The sequence below is a fragment of the Sorex fumeus genome, unplaced genomic scaffold (assembly GCF_029834395.1).
Source record: "Sorex fumeus unplaced genomic scaffold, SorFum_2.1 ptg000081l, whole genome shotgun sequence".
NCBI classification, from domain to species: Eukaryota; Metazoa; Chordata; class Mammalia; order Eulipotyphla; family Soricidae; genus Sorex; species Sorex fumeus.
In genome coordinates, this window is record NW_026606138.1 from 8,611,188 (window position 1) to 8,634,020 (window position 22,833).

At 39.6% G+C, this 22,833-nt stretch overlaps 1 protein-coding gene across 1 annotated transcript; it reads left to right on the plus strand.

Moving 5' to 3' along the window:
- The first annotated feature begins 1,917 nt into the window (after positions 1–1,917).
- On the plus strand, positions 1,918–21,178 carry TMBIM4 (transmembrane BAX inhibitor motif containing 4). Its single transcript, XM_056130772.1, has 7 exons — positions 1,918–2,106; positions 12,828–12,936; positions 14,030–14,135; positions 16,995–17,028; positions 18,081–18,198; positions 19,602–19,650; positions 20,602–21,178. Exons 1-7 carry the CDS (start codon positions 2,010–2,012, stop codon positions 20,806–20,808), a joined length of 720 nt encoding a protein of 239 aa, XP_055986747.1. The 5' UTR covers positions 1,918–2,009; the 3' UTR covers positions 20,809–21,178.
- Positions 21,179–22,833: the final 1,655 nt, after the last annotated feature.

Consider the following 22,833-nt stretch of genomic DNA (forward strand, 5'->3'; position numbering starts at 1 on the left):
TATATTCTGGGAAGGAGCATTATGTTGATTACATGTGCAGCAAACACCTCCCTCCTCTGACTTAGTCTTCACTCCTGTAGTGTTTCAATCACTAGAGCCACCTACTTTTAATATAATTTGAATTTTAATGTAGGTCATATTGGCAATTTTTCTCTTTGAGGTTAACAAACTTTGCATTTGGTTTCATAAATCTTTGCCTTTAAGTTATATAATCTCCTATATTTTCCCCTCAAAGTTTGTTGTACCTTTGCCTTTAAATATTATTTTTTTGCATTTAACATTTAGATCAACAAGTCATCTGGAATTTACTTTTTCAATTGGTAATCTGAGTGTCATGGAAAAACTGGGCACTGGGAAAATATGAGTAGATAAAAGCAAACTTGTAAAAAAAAAACTCCAGTCCCGGGGATTATATTAATTTGGGAATATCACACCTATTTTTACACTTATGTGAAGTAAAAATATTCATATATTCTATTTGCCATCATCGTTTTTTATATAGCTACAACTAACCATCTCCTTTCTTTCCTGTCTTTGCTCATGACACTGCAATACATTCTACATTCGACCTTTATGCAGTCTTGCTCTTTGCCAAATGTCCTCACCTTGAGAAACTACCTACATTATTCCTCTCTTCTCTGCTTGAGTTGTACTTGTATTCTAGAATAAGAATTATATCCTTCAGAAAGTTGTGTTACTACCAAACGTTTATAGAATGTATGATGCTCAGGACTTTAATTTCAGCAGTTCTACAGGTGAAAGAATTAAAAAGAATTGCTAAAGAAAATCTGACAAACGTATCACCTCGGGGAAAAAAAACTTAAGTCTTTTATTCAAGTGGTAAAAATACTGGTCATTATTCTAGATGCTGCTCATTGTTCTAGATGCTAGAACAGAAGACAAAATAGGCGAATATCCTAAACTCATGGGCTCACTTTGCAGACTCCGTATTTGTTCTCATCTAGCTTTTCTGCAGCAACCTAGGAGAGTAGTCTCTGATTTAGCTAGTAGACTGAAGCTTTGGAAAGGGAAGAACTAATCATCGGATCATTCACAAACATCCTGCTATGGACATGCTAAATTATTTCAACTATTCACGTAAATGCGGATCACTGTCATTCCATCATTTGATTCTGTGTCCTATTTGTAACCCTAAGTAAAACGTTGTTTGTAATTCAGTTACCAACCGACAACCTCATAATCTCAATGATTCATCTCAGTAAAATACTACTGAGTGCCTCTGTTTGTGTCATTCTCTAGTATACCAAAGTTCAAGGCGTTTTCTTAAGATTATTCCTGCTCTCCACAGTTTATTATTTCACAGATTATTTCTGCTCTCCACAGTTATTTCACAGATTATTCCTGCTCTCCACAGTTTATTATTTCACAGATTATTTCTGCTCTCCACAGTTATTTCACAGATTATTCCTGCTCTCCAGTTTATTTCACAGATTATTTCTGCTCTCCACAGTTTATTATTTCACAGATTATTCCTGCTCTCCAGTTTATTATTTCACAGATTATTTCTGCTCTCCACAGTTTATTATTTCACAGATTATTCCTGCTCTCCACAGTTTATTTCACAGATTATTCCTGCTCTCCACAGTTTATTATTTCACAGATTATTCCTGCTCTCCACAGTTTATTTCACAGATTATTTCTGCTCTCCAGTTTATTATTTCACAGATTATTTCTGCTCTCTACGGTTTATTATTTCACAGATTATTTCTGCTCTCCACAGTTTCTCTTTCGATAACGCCCCGGAAAGCAGCCCACTTGGACCTTCAGCGACCCGGCCCGCTCCGGCCTTGGCCTTTGAATCCTCTGAATCCGCGCGCTTCCTCTGCGCCCCCTAGCGAGGCGCGCGAGCGCGATTGGCTGGGACTGTGCGCCGCGGCGCCACGCAGCTGGTCGGGGCTGGGCTGCCGGAAGTCGGGCGAAGGCCGTCCGCGTCCGAGTCGTCAGTCTCCCGAGTCCCGCGGGGGCTGGCTGGGGCTTGTGCCGCAGCCATGGACGGCCCTGACCCCCGCTACCCCTGCTCTTCCATCGAGGATGACTTCAACTATGGCAGCTGCGTGGCCTCGGCCAGCGTGCACATCCGAATGGGTACGTGTCCCCTTTCCCTGCCGCCTGCCGGTCCTGACGGGAGACGGACGGACTTCCGGCTCCCGACAGAGCCGACCGTGCGGTCGCCCCGGCGGGTACTCGCTGAGCGCGCCGCTCCCCAGGGGGTCCGGACTTCCGGTTCCCGGCGGAGCGGAGAGCGCGCGCGCCGTCGGGTACTCGGAGACTCTTCCCCCCCTCCCCCCCCCCTCACACACCCCGCCCCGCGCCGCTCCCCAGAGGGTCCGGACTTCCGGCTCTCTACGGAGCGTCAACTGTGCGCACTGCGCTCGCCCCGGCGGATACTCGGAGACTCCCCCCCCCCCTTCAGCGGTCCCGGGGCTCGCGCGGGAACTTCGCTCCCTCTCCGGGATTTTCTCGCGCGCTGGGAAACCGGAAACAGGAAACGGCGCGGACTTGGGAAGCAACTTTAAATATTGACGCGGCAACTTTCGACTGTGCTCAGGGGTGTGGGGGCTGAGCTTGGTCCCGCGTCCGCGCCCACGCCCACGCCCACGCCCACGCCCACGGGAGAAGGGGTGCGAGCCGGCGCCCCGTCGCTCCGCCCGCAACCTGAAACGATTCCAGAGAGCCTCTCTGGGTCACGTTGGCCTGGAAACTGTTGCTTGCGGGATCCACCGGGACGGCCACCACACACTTTCTGACGAGGCTGACGGGAGTTGGAGGGGTGGGGGAGCCGCTGCTTTTTGCTCCCGTCTCCCTGACAGGACTGGGAGGCCGCTGCGGGCGGGCGCCCTGCTCACCCGCCGTTTTCCGGGGGCGCTGCCGTTCTTTCCGTCTCTCTGAGCGCCACGTTTGCAGTTCTGCAGAGGGCGGAGAAGATCCTGAAAGTCGATCGCTCCCGGACTTGGACCGCGGTGCCGGTGGGCTGACCCAGCCGGTGCTTCTCCGCCCCGGGAAACCGCCCCAGCGTTTCGTCCTGTCCCGGCAGCTGGAGCTGAGTCTGGAGAAGGGAATAGGGAGATGGAATTGACCGAGAACTTTGAGCCCTGGGGACTGCAACTTATGGGATGCTGCGTGCCCCAGCACCCCATATGTTGCCCCGAGCACTACCGGGGGCGGCCCCCCAAACAAAAACACACCAAAGGTTTGAGCCCCGACAACCCTATTTCTGGGATTGAGTTTTGGAGTTGTTTTGGCAAGTGAGTTCCGTTCTTTTAATTACGGAATTTTAATTGGAGGTCTGAAGAGAGTACAGAGTGTAGGGCGCTTTCCTTGCACGCTGCCTGGATTTTAACCCTGATCTCCCTGGAGCACCGCCAAGAGTGACCTCCGAGCATCCCCCTTCCACCCCCCCCCCCCCCAAAATGTTTTTCAGAGGTAAAATACACAACAGTTTCCATCCTAACGATTTTGAGGTCAGCAGTTCAACAGGTTAAGTTTTTTAACGGTTGCTTGGCAAGCAGCAAACCGCTAGAATTAATTTTTGATTGTAAGACAAACCATATTCATCAAACATTTCTCCATTTCCACCTTCCCATCAAACACTTTCAAAGCTTTTTCCATTTCCGCTGGCCGTTGGCAACTGCTGTGTACTTTTTGAAAATTGGCGGTCCTAGATACCTCATATTGGTGGGAATCATGATGTCTTTTTAATGACTTGTTTCAATTGGCATGTTTTGAGCTGTTGTAACATATGTTAGAGCTTCCTCTTTTAAGTGAGTGAGATCCTGTTGGAAGGATAAACACGTGTGTTCATTGATCTATTAGTGGATATTGGGAGTGCTTCCACCAGGATCTCACTTCTTTGGATATACAGCCCAAAGTGGTGTTTCTGGATCTCGTGCTTTCGGAGAAAAACTTGATCTTCCTCTTCTGAGTAGGGTGGAAAAAAACCAGTTCTTGGTCCTCCATGACCCATACAGAACTCTTTACAACTGACTGACACTTCCTGTCACCAAATGTATGTGGACTTTTCCTGTGACATCAAACGTTTCTTCATGACTTCAGTGGATGTCCCACAGATTAATTCAGTAGAACTCTTCAGTTACTATCTACCTAGGGAGATCATTTCAGACCCTGCAGGTTGAGGGCTCAGGCCCACCTTTTGGCTTCCATTCATGATTTCCTGTTGCACAAAGGGTAATTCCCCAGGCTAGCCACAGCTTGAATACAGATTGGAGGGTCATTGTTCCTCTCCTCAGACTTGCTTAATTTGCTAGATTGGCTCACAGGACTCTCTTAGATTTAGAAACACTTCTGTTTGTCCATTTACTGGTGGACACAAATGGCCAGCTATACATATAAAGGAACATATGTGTAGCTTGTTTGGTCCTTGTCACTGCAAACAGAAAACAAACCAACCCAGATTGATTGATTGCATTGATCACTTTCTTTTCAGGAGAGTTGTTTATTTTTCTGTTGAGTTTTAGGGTTTTGTTTTGGTTTTGTTTTTAATACTTAGCAGTCTTTGCTTTTGGTTTTGTTTTTAATACTTAGCAGTCTTTGCAGATATCTTCTCTTAATCTTTGGTTTGTGTTATTTTGACTGTGTCTATTATTATTGGGGAGGATCTCAAGCAGTGCACAGGTTTGGCCTGATAATACTCTACACCTAAGCTAATGCCTGAGGATGCTTTGCTGCTTGGGCTCTTTGGTGTGGTGTCTGAAGCCACACGGGTGATGCTCGAGGCCATTAGGGCTACTACTCTCAGTGGTGCTGGGGATTGAGCTAGACTCCTGATCCTGTGCTCTCCCTCTGTCTATTTTTAATTGAGTGATTTATTTTTGTTGTTGAGTCTTAAGAATTTTTTTATTATCCTAGTATTAATTTCATATATATGATTTACTTATTGCCTCCGTTAATAGATTGTCTTTTCTACTGTGTCTGTTGAAACGGTATTTTTTGATGTAGTATAATTTTTTTTTAATTTTTTGCTTAAACAGTCTTTAATAACATAGAAGAAAATGTAAAAGTCAGGGTGTCTTAGGACTGGAGAAATAGTACGTGGATTGGGCGCTTGTCTTGCACGCAGCCAAGTTGGATTCAATTCCTACCGCCCAGCATGGTTCCCTGAGCCTTTCCAGGAGTGATTCCTGAGCACTGTCAGGTATGGTCCCAAAACAGAAAAAATAAGAATTTCCCCTCCCCCCCAAAGAAAAACCAACCAAAAATCATATAAAAAGCCAGGGCTGGAGCGTTAGTATAGCGGGTATGGTGTTTGCCTTGCACATGACTGACCCGGGTTCGATACCCAGCATCCCATACGGTCCCCTGAGCACCGCCAGGAGTGATTCCTGAGTGCAGAGCCAGGAGCAACCCCTGTGCATCGCTGGTTGTGACCCCCCCAAAAAAGTCAAGGTCCCTTATCTATTTCTTGCTGCAAATCTGGTGCTTTATAGTTTTGAAGTCACTTCCAGCTGTGCTTACTCCTGGTTCTGCACTCAGGGATTACTTTGATAGGCTTGGGGGGGGGGGGGGGGGGGCAAATGGGCTGCCAGTGATCAAACCCAGGTCTGCCATATGCAAGACAAGTACTTTCCCCCTGCGCATCTCTCTAGTCCCTCTAAATAAAAAGTTTTAAGAGGGATTTTTTTTTCCACTTCTGGGTCATACCTGGCAATGCTGAGGGGTTGCTTCTGGCTCTGTACTCATAGATCACTCCTGGTGATACGTGGGGACCATTATAGGCTGGCTGTGTGCACCCTACCTGCTGTACTATCTCTGTGGCCCAAAGCCTGATAATGTTTTTTTTTTTTTGACATGTACTTTTATTTTTTATTTATTTAAAGTTTTATTAGTGAAACACCATGAGGTACAATTATAGACTTACAAATTTTTGTGCTTGGGTTTCAGTTATACAATCCCATCCCTCCACCAGTGCCCATTCTCCATCATTTACATTTTTTTTTTAAATTTTTGTTAGTGAAACACCATGAGGTATAGTTGTAGATTTACAAATTTTTGTGCTTGGGTTTCAGTTGTACAATGATCAAACACCCATCCCTCCACCAGTGCCCATTTTCCACCACCACGGGTCCCAGTATCCCTCCCACCCCCCAACCCCCCATCCCCTCATCCCACCATCCCACCCTGCCTCTGTGGCAGGGTACCCTTTTGTTCTCTCTCTCCTTTTGGGTGTTGTGGTTTGCAAAAGAGGCATTGAGTGGCAATAATGTTTGGTCTATAGTCTACTTTCAGCATGCTTCTCCCATCCTGGGAGGATCCTCCCAACACCCTTCCTTTATTTGGTGCTCCTTTCTCTATCTGAGCTCCCTTTTCCCCTAGAATGTGTGGCCGGCCTCCAAGCCATGTAGCAAAATTCCTGGTACTAATCTCATCCACCCTTGGGTGTTAGTCTCCTATTTTGTTACTTTATGTTCCCCAGATGAATGCAGTCTTTCTATGTCCATCCCTCTCTTTCTGACTCATTTCGCTTAACATGACACTTTCCATGTAGTACCACTTGTATGTAAATTTCATGACTTAAATCTTTTCTAACAGCTACATAGTACTCCATTGTGTAGATGTACCAAAGTTTCTTTAACCAGTCATCTGTTCTCGGGCACTCAGGTTTTTCCCAGATTCTAAGCCTGATAAAGTTTTAAACAGTACTCTACTGATCAACAGTTTGAAGCATGAGGCTCTCTTGAGAAAACTCTGGTTTGCAAAAGCTGTCTGAGAACATTATCATAAGGGTTATTACAAGAAATACTGATGTTACAAATGTCATCATCTCACACCCTACAGGTCTTAGGAATCTGACCTAATCTAGAACAGGCAGGCCATATTATAGCAGTCAGTTCCAATATTTCACCTATGTGAACTCAGGGACTACTCTTTTTTTTTTTTAAATGTAGGAGTACTGCTATTTATTCAGCCACTGATTAGGCTAATTGAATTGTGCATGAACTCCACTGTAGTACAATTTTGGCTTTAGTTGTTTGTGTATTTGATGTCACATTCAAGAAATCATCCAGTTTTTCTCCTGTTTTCTCAAAAGCTTTGGATCTTCTTACATTTAGTCCTTTAATTCATTGTGAATTAACTTTTGAAAATGGCATAACTTAATGTTTTTGAGAAATCAACCTTTTTTAAATGTAGATATCCAGGTTCCTTTATATTGTTTGTTGAGGAAACAGTCATTTCCTCTTGGAATGGTCTTCAAACCTGTTGAAAATCATTTGACACCCCCCCCCCAAAAGGAATCTTTGCCCATATGTATAAGAATGTAAGAATTTATTTCTGGGTCTCTATTCAAATTCCATTAAAAACGTTTGGGGGGATGGGTGGGGTTTGAACAGCACTAAGTCGTGCTCAGTGCTTATTCCTGGCTCTGTGCTCAGAGATTACTCCAAGTGGGGCATAGGAGAGAGACCTATGTGGTGCTAAAATTCAAACCCAGTTTGTCAGTGTGTAAGGCAAGTACTCTATGTAAGACAAATGTTCTGTCCTCTTTATTATTGCTCTCGTCCCATAATTTATGTCACTATTACTGTAGTGGTAGCTCTTGAATGATGTAGCTTTGTAATAAATTTGGAATCAGAAAGTATGAGAACTGAGTTTTCTTTTTATCAGTACTATTCTATTTGGGGTCCCTTGAGATTTCTTATGAATTTGATAAGTTTTTCTCGTTCCATATAAAAATGCCGTTGGGATTTTGATTGGGATTAAATTGAATTTATATCACTTTGTCTAGTATGGACATCTTAACAATATTGAGATTTTTCAGTCTTTGAACACCAGATGTATTTGTTTCAGTTTTAGTAATTTTTTTTTTTTAGGGCTGGAGCGATAGCACAGAGGTTTGCCTTGCGCACGGCCGGCCGAGCCGGGTTCGATTCCTCCACCCCTCTCAGAGAGCCTGGCAAGCTACCGAGAGTATCTCGCCCTCACGGCAAAGCCTGGCAAGCTACCCGTGGCGTATTCGATATGCCAAACACAGTAACAAGTGTCACAATGGAGACGTTACTGGGCCTGCTCAAGCAAATCGATTAACAACGGGAAGACAGTGCTTTTAATATTTTGTAGTGCTCAATGTGCAAGAGTTTTGCCTTCTTTATTAGTTATATTTTCAAGTATTTCATTCTTTTTCACACTATTGTAAATGGAATTGATTTTTAATCTTTTTCCCTTTTACTTGCTCATTATTAATGTATAAAAATGATTGGTTTTTCCATGTTTATTTTTCACCCTAAGACTGCGAAATTCATTGACTGCGAAGTTCTAACACTTTTTTATAACCTTCAGGATTTGCTGCTTGTAAGATCATCTCTGTCACAGATGATTTTACTTCTTTACAATTAGGATGTCTTATTTCTTGTTTAATTGTGCTCACTAGAACTTTCAATACTATGCTTAACAGAAGTAGCAAAATCAGGCATCTTTGTGTGTTCCTTAGAGGAAAAGCTTTCAGTTTTTCACTGTTGAATATGATTTCACCTTTAGGCATGCTTTAATTGGCATTGATTATATTGAGATAGTTTCCTCCTATTTTTTATTGAGTGTTTTATTGTTTTTAATCATGAATGGTTGTTGAATTCTGACAAGTGCTTTCTGCATCAGTTGTGATTATCATTTTTCTCTTTATCATAAAATAATATGATATGATAATATTATATTATCATATAACTTGATCATGGTGTATAGTCCTTTTAATCTTATGTTAAATTCTGATTTGTAGAATTTTGTTGAGGATTTTTGTTATCAGTATCCATTTTATTGTCCTATAGTTTTCTTGATGATTGAAGCTTTGGTAGTGTTGGTTCACAGAATGGATTCGGAAGTATTACTTCCTTAATTATCTTGAAGATGAGGAAGATAGTGTGAAAACTCAGCTTGTATGCTTGTGTATTTAAAACCCCCAAATCAGCTTATACCCGGTGTTTAAGGTCCCCTTAGGTTTCAACTGCTAAGTGGATAGTAATAGTGGGATGTGATAGAAGAATTTAGAAGTGATACTGCAAATCCTGGGAGTGGATAAAAACTCCTGGCAGGTATATAGATACCAGAGGGGAGAAAAGGATGAAAATTGGTCTGGTATATACATTGGTTTATTAAAAGTGGTTCTGTTACTGGTTCCTTAATAAAGGGTAAAAAACATAAATGCCCTAGTTTTTGTTAGAAGCAAATTAAGCTGCTTGCAGAATGTTAATTTTCTGGGAAATATTTTTGTAATATCATACATTAAAATTTCACAGCTTATTTACTGATGGAAAATGATAAATCAGAAAAAGTAAATGAGAGTAAAGGAGTATCTGCTTTATCTTGACCACATTTACAGTTGGTACAAACTGGAATGGAATATGAAAGTCTGTTAAACTAGTGTTTTAGCAGCGTGTTATGTATATTTTGAAATAACATACCTTTTTTTTTTGTAGACTGTAACTTTATAACCTGTATGATTATTTATGCATACTTTTGGGTAACTTTTAATTTTCATTTACTATTTTACACTGAAAAAACAATAGCCCAGGATACCAGGGGTATGACTCGGTGGTAGGTGCCAGTCTTGTATATCTGGCAGATCACAACCAAGTCTGTGAGCACTAAAGCCAAATGTTCAACCCTGGACATAGCAACAGTGGCAACAACCACAAAATAAAAGGCATGGGGGAGGGAAAGAAAGCTTAGAAGCTTTTGAAACGTTACTCATAAAATGGTAGGAAGGTGATGCCATCAGAAAAGTAATTTTAAAAAATAGTATATATTGGTAGCATTTTAAATTTGATTATTATAATCAACTACTCTACAAAGCGATTGCACCTCTTAATTCTTGGATAATTTATTTTTTTATGCACCCTCACCTGAAATGTGCTGCAACCATGCTTGCAGCCCTTGGACACTATAACACGAGTGACCTCCACACTGTGACAGTGACAAATGTTGCCCTGTTTTCATTTATATTTGTGAGTGAAGTGAGGAGTTGCCCTCATTTACAACTCTGTATTGGGACCTTATATTAGCAACCTAGTATGATCAGGTAATATTTTAGACCTCAAAGGCCAGAGATACAGTACAGTGGACAGAGTGCTTGCCTTGGATGTGGCTGACCCTGGGTCACACCCCCCCCCCCCAGCACAACATAGTCTTTCATGCCTTGGCACAAGTGATCCCTGAGCACAGATCCAGGAGTAAGCCCTGAGTACCACTGGATGTGGCCCCAAAACAAAACCAATAAAAAAAGGAAACAAACCCCAAAACCAACCCAAATCTGAGTAGGTCACAAAGAAAGTATAGTGTGCATGTGCATGCATGGGTATCCCTTAGGGACAAGACCTGTCCTAAAAACTTAGTTTAAATTCCTCTTACTTCTCATGAACTTACGGATTTATGTTGCAACAATGACTATTTCAGCTTGGGGAAGACTTGGACAATATTTATTTCAAGGAAGATTTCTGCACATTTCTTTAATTTCTTCCTGGAAATGATGCAACTGTTGTGCCTTTTGAGTTCTATGTAGTATGTTTTCTTCATTTCTCATTTTCTTCTTTTTGCTTTTGGGATGGCATATACTACTCTGTTTTCCAAGTTCACTAGTTTGATTTTGGCTTCATCCTTCCAGCGGCCTCTAATACTTCTATATTTCACTCTCTGAATTCTACTCTCTGAATCCTTTCTTCATTATGCTTTTTCCAAACATTCTGTAAGTCAGCTGAAGGCCTCTGTCACCAGTGTCATTGTGTTAATCCTTTCCAGGCTGGTATCTTCATCCTTCAGTAGGGGTGTCAGCCCCATTATGTCTGGTGTTCCACAGGGCCTAGGGAGTCCACAGTTATAGATAGATGCCTAGTTTTGACTGACTCCAAAGTTCATGTAGGTAGGGAACCTGGGATTTGTGGTCATTGAGTATCTGGTCTGAGCTGTAACATAGTTTGAACAGGCCTTGGCAGTACCAGGAATTTAAAAGTTGTTGGTTCGTGACAACCACTAGGCCACTGTGACTGGACACCCAGCATGGGGTTAGAGGCTTAAGTTCTAGGTGGTAATATGCCCTCTGGGCTGACAAGGAAACATAGCAGTTAGTGGGGTTCCCTTACTAATTCATTAGCTATGTTTTGGAAGGTCCTGAGTTCTTCCTGACCTGTTAATACCATATAGTTTCTTGCCAGTGTTTTTAAGTATAGGATCGTAGGATTGGGGTGTTGGGTGCGACTCCTCTTCACCCCACTTGCTCCCCAGAGAAATCTTCTACACCTTAGAAATTCCTTCTAAATTGCAGTGAGTTACTCGGCAGTGGGGTTTCTTTCTTGGTGAGGGAGTTTCTTTTGTGTCTAGTTGGTCTAGGTGCTATCCTGTTCCCTGCAGTGGAAACTTTGCTCATTAGGGTTTCAGCTAAGTTTCTTTGTAGATTAATTTAAGTTTTGATACAGATTTGTTGTGATCACAGGGGGTAAACACAAGTTCTCTATTTGGCCGTCTTGGCCCTTTAGGAGCTTTTAGTCTTTCAAGTCTAAAGGAAATAGACAAACAGATTTGTTAGAAAATAAGGCAGTTAGGATTATGTCTAGAGGCTGGAAAGATAGTACAGTGGTAGGGTGCTTGCCTTGTACACAGCCAGCCCAGTTTCAATCCCTGGCACCACATATGGTTCCCTAAACTCCACCAGGAGCAATCCCAGGAGTTTTTTTTAGACCCAGGAGTAAGCTTTGAGCATAGTCAGTTGTGGTCCCAATCCCCGGAATTCCCATCATCATCATCATCATCATCATCATCATCATCATTATCATCATATCATTTCTAGAGTCCTTAGGCAAATGAAAAACTTTAAATTCAGAATGAGGAAGGTTGAATCTTGAGAGCTGATTAATATCTATGGGAGCAAGTAGAAAAGGATATTAACCATATGGAAATGTTACTATTTAATTTCTGAATCTGGTAGTAGTGGGTGTCCATTGATGATATCATTTGTTTATCAGAAGATGTAAATATTTTTTAAAACCATTAGGCCTTCAAGTTGATTTAAGCATGTTGATAATAGTTTGGAAGGATTCCTTATATATGGTGGAAGTACTGAAAAATAGATAGGTGAGTAAAATTGATTTTACCTTTTCTGGTGTGAAAGGAAATTTAGAAATCTTTAAAATTTTAATCCAACCACATGCCTTCTAGAACAACTTTTTTTTTTTTTTGGAGGATGAAAGACAAGCAGGTTTATTGTTTTTGTATTTCATGATAAAAATAATTTCTATAAAGAAAAGATGGTTTTATTAAAGGACTTTTTTTTTTATTAGTGAAACACCATGAGGTACAGTTGTAGATTTACAAATTTTTGTGCTTGGGTTTCGGTTATACAATGATCAAATACCCATCCCTCCACCAGTGCCCATTTTCCACCACCATGGATAATATCCCTTCCCCCCTTATCTCCCCCATCCCACTCTGCCTCTGTGGCAGGGCATTCCCTTTTGTAGAACAACTTTTCAGGCCAGACCACACTTGGAAGTGCCATGATGCTTGGTCCCTGTGGTACTGGAGGCCATCATGGTGAGCACAGTGGTGCTGGGGGCCCATGCACTGCCGACTCAACTTAGGTCTTGGGTCTCCCACACACACTGCACCTCCCCCCCCCCCCCCCCCCACTAACCACTCTGCCTCCCTGGTCCCTATCACTTAGAATTTTTGAATTTCTTTGAAAGTGTTTTGCTAAGTTATTGATACATTATTTGTATGAAAATTTAAGAATACATATAAAAACTAATGTTGCTAAGAAAATTCTTATTCTTTGATAAATGTCTAAAAGTCATGCCTGTTTTTTCTTTCAGCATTTATAAGAAAAGTGTACAGCATCCTTTCTCTGCAACTTCTTTTAACTACAGCAACGTCTGCATTATTTTTATACTTTGACTCTATGCATACATTTATACAGGAGAGGTAATCAGATAATTATGATTTGTTTTCAGCCACTGCACATTACTAAAAAGATGTATTAAAAAGTTGTGTTTTCATATTATCTCTTGACACTAGAGTACTAACAATTTTATCATTGATTAACTCTTGCAAATAAGATTACTTTCTTTCAGTAAGAAAAGTAGGGAGCTGGGAGAAAGCAGAAAGGGCTGGAATGCATGCTTGGTGCCCCAGGTTCTCTGGACCAGTGGGGAGCAGCCCGAAGCACCAAGTGGATATGACCCCAAACCTAAGCAAAGGAAAAAGAAAAAATTCTAACTTTCCCTTAAACTTACGCCTGTCTCTAGAGTGCAAACAGGGTGCTAGAGAGACAGAGGGTATGGCGACTGCCTTGTGGCCGATTTGGCTTAGATGCTCAGCATCCCGTATGGTTCTCTCAGCACTTCCAAGAGTGGTCCCTGAGTGCCGAGCCAGAAGTAACCCCCTGAGCAGTTCTCTTAAGTGTGCCCCTGCCCCACACACAAAACAATACTAGAAAAAATTTTAAGGTATTCAATAAATATTTAACTTATTTTGTTTCATGACTAGGGTAATTTTACCAAAATTTCAAAAGAGCTGCATAAGATTCACCCCAACTGACTTCCAAATAGTTTGGAGCAATAGTTTTACTGGCAAAAAAAGTAGTGTGTGTATACATATAATTTATTTTTTATATTAAAGGAAAGGAAAAAAACTAATCTTTACAAATAGAGAACTGGTACTCCCCACCCCACCAGTCTTCTTGGTATTTGGAGTAAAGGTCTATAAATTATAGCTATATAGTAAGTACCCTAAAAAGTTGTTAGATATAAAATTTATCATTTAACAGTTGAGTGGGTTGTCATTTTGCAGCTCTTCCATATGTCACTAGATTTTCTCAGATGTGAAAATGAATGATTTTCTTTTTAATATTTTTATAGGGATCATACATTGCAGAGCTCCACCTGCTAGGCGAGTGATGCTGAGGAGGTGTGTGTGGGAGGGTGTGTAAAATAGGACCACACAAACACAAAATAAATTTTCTTTAACACTGTGGCATAATTTAAATTGAAAATGCTTTTATGTTTTTTATTTTCAGTCCTGCTTTAATATTGGTGTTTGCCTTTGGATCCCTGGGCTTGATTTTCGCATTGACTTTAAACAGACATAAGCATCCCCTTAACCTGTACCTGCTTTGTGGATTTGTGAGTACTTTGATAATGTCTGCTTCCTTAATGTTTATTCCCAAATTTTATTATTATTTTTTTGAATGCCTAATTGCAGAACATTAGCTTAAGATTAGGATATTTTAGGAAATAGTTTAGGAAATTATTAGTAATTTTCTGATCTTTCAGAATTTCTAATTCTTTAGTTTCAAAGATTTTCTGTCCACTAATTTTACATAGTGGGGAGAAAATGAATTAGATACACATGACTTAACTTTGCCAGTATCTTTTAAGATGTATTTGACTGGGTAGTTAGACATTATTTAATAGAATTTTCATATACACATAAACTAAAAATATTAAGGCAGTATGCCAATGATACTTTAAAACTCTAATATTTTGTGATTTTCTTGGGAAAAATTATATGGTTGACTATAACTTCATGAAATCTTAATTGTTGGCTCATTATTTTATTACTACTCATTCTTTGAAAATACCAAAACCACAGTCTTAGAATATGACCAGAATGACTTGGTAAGACTTATATATTTAGAATTAATTTTCCTTTTCTCACATCAGTATGACTTTGGGAACTGACCAAAAATGGACCTTACAACATTCCAAATATTAAATATGTCTGTAGTTAAGTCCTTTTTATCAGATTAAAATGCAAGCTTGAAATATCTGATAATGAATTTATATTCATATGCTAAAAATTTCTTTATTTTGAAAGTTTTAATTATAGAAAGGTTATTTAATTTAATCTTAGGCTCTTTGGTTTGCCAGCAATCAATATGCCAACCCATCTTATCTCAAGTTACTGAAGGAAGGAGTTTATTTTAAGGATGTAAGACTTTGGGGACCCAACAAAGCAAGACTCAAGAAGAAAAGGAACTAGAGGAAGGGTCTAGACATGAAGCTGATTTAAGAAACCTAATAGTAAGGGTTGGTTGTCATCTCTCTTATTGTAATTTCATCTCATCTCTCTCTCCCAGCTATCCTTATACATAAGGCACTCCTATACCTTGTTAACACTTCGTCATTGCTTCATTCTCTGAATTTAAATTTCTAAGTGACAGAATTTGCGTCAGCTGCCGACATTTGGCCTTGACAGCTATGTCAATAGCAGAACAGAAGTAAAAGAAAATTAACAGGGTCTTGTTGAGTTCTTTTTCAACTCTTCAACTCTTTCTTCCTTTCCGAAAGACAAGGAAGGACTGACTTTGGTGACTGAAAAAGTTTGAACCAACTTTAGGTCACGAAGGAAGAGAACCCCTTAGAAGAGCACTGTAGCAAGATGGTTACTTAGCATTACAACTATTGATCCTTACCTATATCTAAAAATATAACAAACAAGGAAGCATGTAAAATACACTTCAAATTCCTCAAGAGATCATTTATTACAAAATTATTTTTTCCTACTCCATCCAGCTACAGAAGGGGAAATTTTACTATGCCTTAGGAGATGTGTTTATATATTTTTAAAGGGGCAATTTTGGGGGTATTACCATTTTCCTAATTTTATCTTTACTTCAGGGTAAGATTTCTTTACTACTTCCCTGACATTCCCAATAGCTTTATAACAAAATATGGCAATAATTTCATCATTTCCAAATCGATATAAATTTTTTTTTGTTTGTTTTGGGCTACACCTGGTGCTGCCAAGGGCTTACTTCTTACTCTGGACTTGAGGATCACTCTTGATGGGATTCGAGGACCATATTAGGCGCCAGTGATCAAACCCAAGTCATCTGAATGAAGGCAGATGCCTTGCCTGCTATACTATCTCAGCTGTTATGGATAATTTTTAATACATTGTTGCCTTGGTTTTGATAATTTTGTGATTTTAGGTAAGAATGGATTTTAGGGAGTGTTTCTCTTAGGACTATGATTATATAGTTAACTGCTGTTAACTTCTAACTTTGTGTTTATGATACCACCTATCAAAGCCAATTGTAGTTAATATATAAAGCAAAGGAAAGATAAAGGGGAAAGAGAAGCTGAAAGATAATTCTCAGTATCCCTAAAGCTATCAAAGCCAATTGTAGTTAATATATAAAGCAAAGTAAAGTAAAGGGGAAAGAGAAGCTGAAAGACAATTCTCAGTATCCCTAAATTTTGTATGTAGGATATATATTCAGCTACTTGTGACATGGATTAGATAGTGACAAAAATCACAGTAATTTTAACAAGACGATTTCTCTTTCATGTGAACGTTGAGTGACTGTTTAATGACAATGTTAGATTCCCAGACTCATGCTATGATGTAGAGCATTCAGAAAACACTGCACAGTATAAGAATTCTTACCACCATACCCAGATTCTACTCATCTACAGAGTGAATAAAAGCAGAGAAGAGGAGAGGAGTGATCGAGAGAGCAACTTTCTTTTATAGGGCTCTTTACATACAATCTAAAATACATGGAACAGTGATCCAATTAAGCAGCAAGGAAGCAAAAACTAATTTGAATGTGTCCAGGTAAAATATATGGCACTCAAGTAAAGGAGAACACTGGGAGTCAGATGCATAACTAAGATACAAAAGTATCAGATATTTTATTTCTATGTTCATATATTAGGGTTTTTAAAAAATAAATGTGCATTTGGCAATTACTGTTTTCATCAACATGAGAAAAATTTATGAATGTTACATGCTTTTTGTGTTATAGATGTGAAAAATCTAATTGATGGAATCAAAACTAGAATAACATCAGTACACAGAGGTCTCACTTTTCCTATACAGGGCTCAGTATGAGTCCCAGATACCTCACAAGGCTATTCTGAATCTGTAATAAAATTATGTTTATGGAGCAACATTGAATTCTTCATAATTAAATCATGTACATGAGACAGTATGTAGTTTATTGTGCTTAAGTAACTTTAATTTCCTTTTTTTAGACACTGTTGGAAGCTTTGACGGTGGGCTTTGTTGGTAAGTTAACATTGTGCTTTTTTAGTAACAAAACTTTTAACATGAAAGTCTTGTAAAACTTAATATTTATAGTACAGCTGGTAGGGCATTTGCCTTCCACGTGGCCGACCTGGTCCCAGCATCCCAAATGGTTCCCCAAGCACCGTCAGGAGTTATTTCCTGAGTGCAGTGCCAAGAGCAACCCCTAAGCAGCACCGGGTATGACCCAGAATGCCTATTTATATGGCATGCCATAGATGAAGAATCCCTAAACTATAAACAAAAATTAAATACTAATACTTTATAGGGCCAGGAAAATAGCTCAAAGGGTGAAGGCACATTTGTATACCCAGTTTGATATCTGGGGTCCTACATGGTACCCTAAGCACCACTGTCATGGTCCAAAACAAAAATAATTAGAAAATTAACCAGGTGGTGACTGGAATTGCTGCTACAATCTAGAAATTCCCAGTCAGTTATAAAAGCCAGAGCCATCCATTTTGATATTTAGGCCAGAGAATAATAAATTGCAGCTGAGGTAGGGCTGGCTGGTTAAATCACTCTATAACTCAAACTCTTAACCATGCAATGTAACTATGTAATAAATACTGTATAATAACTTAACTATGTAATAAATTCTGCTTCAGTTACTTTTTTTTTTTTTTGCTTTTTGGGTCACACCTGGCAATGCACAGGGATTACTCCTGGCTCTGCACTCAGGAATTACCCCTGGCGGTGCTCAGGGGACCAAATGGGATGCTGGGAATTGAACCTGGGTCGACTGTGTGCAAGGCAAACGCCCTACCCGCTGTGCTATTGCTCCAACCCCTCCAGTTACTATTTTAATTCAGTAATATGATAGCCTAATTTTGTGTGAATGAATTTGTTGGAGCCAGTTAACTGCATTATAAGTATAGTTTGTTTTAATATTTAATACTACGTAAATTCTCCATAGTTGTTTCTTTTAAATAAATCGTTTTTTACTGACAAGTCACAGAAAAAAATTTTTCTGCTAAGTGGAAAAATGTTTTATATTGAGTATATGCATTTTTAAATGTGTTTTAATTTTACAGTTACTGTCTATGATGTATATATTGTTCTGCAAGCTTTTATACTGACTACTGCAGTATTTCTTGGTCTGACTGCATACACTCTACAGTCTAAGAGAGATTTCAGTAAATTTGGAGCAGGGTAAGTTATATATTCATTACTCTTAAATATTGTAGTAGCATTGCATTTTGAGAGAAGTGCTAGATAGTTTTGGACATTGCCTTTTAAGAGTGGAAGATAAAGAAAGTGCTCTGATTGCTGGGGTCAAAACATAACAAGGATGGAAAAACAAAACATACAGGGAGATGGGAAGTGACTTGGGTTATTTGTTTCCCCTATCAAATATAAATGAGGGTTGGAGAAAGCTCAGCTAACTGGAGCACTTCATATGCAAGAGGCTGAGATTCCATCCCTGCCACTAAGCAACACCAGGAGTGACATCCCAACCCCCTCCAAGAACTGAGCCCTGCTCTCTTGAATCCCCAAACACATAGACAGCTTTTTTAGAGAGGCTAGGCTTGTATGTTTTAAGAATAGGATGGAATTTACCTCAGTGATTCAGGTCTTTGAGCTGTTAAAAAAAGGCTATCCACATTTCTCTGGTAAGGGCACTGTAGCACTGTAGCACTGTCCTCCCATTGTTCATCGATTTGCTCGAGCAGGCCCTGTAATGTCTCCATTGTGAGACTCGTTGTTACTGTGTTTGGCATATTGAATACTTCACGGGTAGCTTTCCAGGCTTTGCCTTGCGGGCAAAATACTCTCTGTAGCTTGCCGGGCTCTCCGAGAGGGGCGGAGGAATTGCGGAGGAATCGAACCCGGCTTGGCCAGGCTGGCCGCTTGCAAGGCAAATGCCCTACTGCTGTGCTATAGCTCCAGCCAGTAAGAAAAATAAGATTCAGGTGCTTGAGATGTTTGTGTGAATATCTAGGCCCTAAAGATAGTACAAAAGGCTGGGGCCCTGGGTTTGGCCCCTGGCATTTTGTGTATATATATATATATATATATATATATATACACACACACACACACACACACACACACACATATATTATGTTGGGCCAGAGAGATAGCACAGAGGTAAGGAACTTGTCTTTCCAACTCCAGTTCAACCCCCCAGCATGATTAGGAGTAGGTCCTGAGTACAGCTAGGTATGGCCCTCCCAAACCAAAAATAGTATCTGGAACTTTTTTATGGATTTATATGGCTGTCATAATTTGCTACTGTTCTTTGGGTAAAAAATACAATTACATTTTATTATTCATATAGCTATCTGAATTAAAACACTTCTTAGGAAATTATCATTTACGTATTTTGTGTTTTAACCAAAAACTTTAAAATATGTCGTAGCTATTTTTTCCATTTCTAGTGGTATTCCACTAAAGGTTGAAGAACACAGTTCACAAATCATTGTTTTTATTTTAATTATTCTTTGGTATATAATAGGATGAATTATGTTTTTTTCAGAAAATATTCAATGGATTTACAGTGTTTTTTTGGTAAGGAAGCTTATTTCTAAATCTTGAATATTTTGTTTTCATAGACTGTTTGCTGCTTTATGGATTTTGTGTTTGTCAGCAATCTTGAGGATGGTAAGTTGTTTTAGAATGGTAACAAAATGTATTTTGACCATGACAACATATGAAAATGCTATAAGAGGAATTCCTATTATGGGACATAAACTGATGATAGTCCACTGCAATTCTGTTTATTACCTGAGGAATTAAAAAAAAATTTTATGATATTTGGGGCCAGTCTCTTAGGAGGAGAGCATATTTACCTACCACCTACCCATCTGAGAAGGAGCAAATATCCAAGATACATAAAACACTTGTAAAAACTTAATAAAACCCATGTCAAAAAATTGGGAGAAGAAATGAATTAAAAAAAAGACAGAGCAAACATATATATGAAATGCACACCAGAGCCTGGCAAGCTCCCCGTGGTATATTCGATATGCCAAAAACAGTAACAATAATGGGTCTCATTCCCCTGACCCTGGAAGAGCCTCCAACACAGCACTATTGGGAAGGATGAGCAAGGAGAGGCTGCTAAAATCTCAGGGCTGGGACAAATGGAGACGTTACTGGCACCTGCTCGAGCAAATCGATGAACAACAGGATGACAGTGATACATAGAAAGAGACTCTCACAAACATGTCAAGTAGTGTATGTAACTCTGAAAAGATTTTTTTAGGGGTTGGAATGTAGTTTAGTGCTAGAGCACATACCTTGCATGTGTGAGGTTCTGGTATTACCGTGCATGTGTGAGGCCTTGATTGGTGTAACTGTAAGAAAACATAAACATGAGATACATGTTTTAAGTATTTTATATATTTAAATGCTACTGTTCAGAGTCAAGTGGGTGATTTGATTCAGTCACTCTTTCATTTGTCCAACAGAAGTGTGGACCTGACTTGCCTTTTCACATTGGTATACAAACTATTACACATTACTAAATACATAGGCAGCATATGTAACAAATATTCTGAGTATTCTTAACTTAAATATTCTGAGTACCTATCACTTTGATTTCTTGTCTAGATATTTTTTAATAATGAGACAGTGGAGTTGGTTGTGGCTGCTCTCGGATCTCTTCTTTTCTGTGGATTCATCATCTATGACACACACTCACTGATGCACAGGCTCTCGCCTGAAGAGTATGTGTTAGCTTCCATCAACCTCTACTTGGATATCATCAATCTGTTCTTGCATCTGTTGCGAGTTTTGGAAGCATTTAATAAGAAATGATTGAAAGAAGTATAATAACATTTAAAAATAAATTTTCATTAAATTTCAAAGCTAATAACTGTTGACTGATTTTGTTATGTCATATTCTTCTGGGCTATAATAATGTTATTACTGTAGCATTTTAGTGAATTGTAGTGTAATAAAAATAGTAGAGATTACAATTTTTAAGAAACAGTAGAGTGTAGTATAATAAAAATAGTAAAGCTCAATGAAAATAGTAGAGATTAACTCAGTTTTTAAGCACACGCCTCATTTGTGAGTCTGGATTCCATTCCCAGCATCCCCTGTACCTGTATAATATATTTACTACTGTATAACACTGTACTAAATTGATTAAATATATAGATTATAGCCTTTCCTGTTTTACTATCAATTAAAAGGTGTCAAAATTACTTTTTAGTCATAAGTTTGCCATGTTTATTTTCGCTTGCAATTTAAAAATAATCTCCTGGGACCTGAGGACAGCTCAAGTGGTGGAGCCCTGTGCCCCCTTAGGCCCAGGCGCCCCTTCCCTGCCAGGGATGACCAAACAGTGGATGACTGTTTTAAAAAATAGCTTCAGGGCTGGGGATAACAGCTGGGGAGGCCTCTGAGCACTGCTGGGTGTGGTCAGAGTGATCCCCAGCCTCTCGGCTTGAGCAGCACTGCTGTACCCTCAGGACCTGCCGTTGAACACCTGGCCTGAGTGGTTCTCAGCCTCCAGCACTACGTGAGAGGTGACCCCCTAGCAAAAGGTTTCATGAGATTATATTAAGCGTATCCGTTTATCTTCAGTAGTTTTATCTCAAGTTGGCCTGTCAGGAACTGTAAACTGAATCCAGGGCTCCTCGATGCAAAGCATGCACTCCAGGCCTTGGATTCGCATCCCTAGCCTCCGTAGCTGTTTAAGTTCTGGGTGCTTACTATTATAAAGTATAGGTTTCCTGTTTACTAGATTTTCATCTTGAGAAATAGAAAATAAATTCTTACCAAACTTCAGTACTGCAATATTACATAGATATAAGGCTATATTAAAAATTAAAGATATGTTTAAGGTTAAATTTTTTTAGTATATGTGCTGCCGACTGGGCATACCCAGTGGGGCTCTGGGGTGAATCCTGGTGGGCTCTTGGGACTATATGGGATCGAACATGGGATGGCCACAAGCAAGGCGAACGCTCTACCTGCAGGAATATTGCTCTAGTTCCTTCACATAACTTTTATTAAGTTAAAATTTTATTTTCAAATTATAGTAGTGTACTAGTGGCCTATGAATGTTTGACAAATTCCCTCATTGTATGGTTATGTACATGCCTAATCATCATATCTTGCTTTTGCAGTCCAAAAATTACTTTATAACCTTCATCCACATCAAAGGCAGTTTATTAATAAATTATTTTTAACATTGGGTGTCCACATACACACACACACACACACCCCTTCATATAATAGTTGTACCCCACTGTTTGAAACAAAAAAGGACAATCTTTCATGATTAAGTGGTAAAATAAAGATATTTTTATATTTGGTAGGGTTGTCATAAAGAAGTTGACTTGCTGGATAGAAGGACATGTACAGATAAAAGAAAAGGTGAAAATATATAGATTCTAGAAATTAGAAATAAGGTAGAATTAAAAAGACTTGGTAGAGTGGTAGAATTACAAGACTTGGTAGAGTGATGATTAACAGTTCATGTAAGATACAGAGTATAGCCAGAAGCACACATCAAAAAGAACAAGAACAACCAGAGCTGGCGTGGATGTGGGGAGAAAGGGATTGTTTTTCCTTGTTAATGGGAATGCCGACTGGTCTAGCCGTTTTGGAAAACAATATGGGCATTCCTTTAAAAAATTAGAAAATGAGCTTCCATATGACCCAGCAATACCACTTCTGGGATTATATCTCGAGGGTGCAAAAAAGCAGAAATGACATTTGCACCTGTATGTTCATTGCAGCACTGTTCACAATAGCCAGAAACTGGAAACAACCCAAGTGCCTGAAAACAGATGACTGGTTAAAGAAACTTTGGTGCATCTATACAATGGA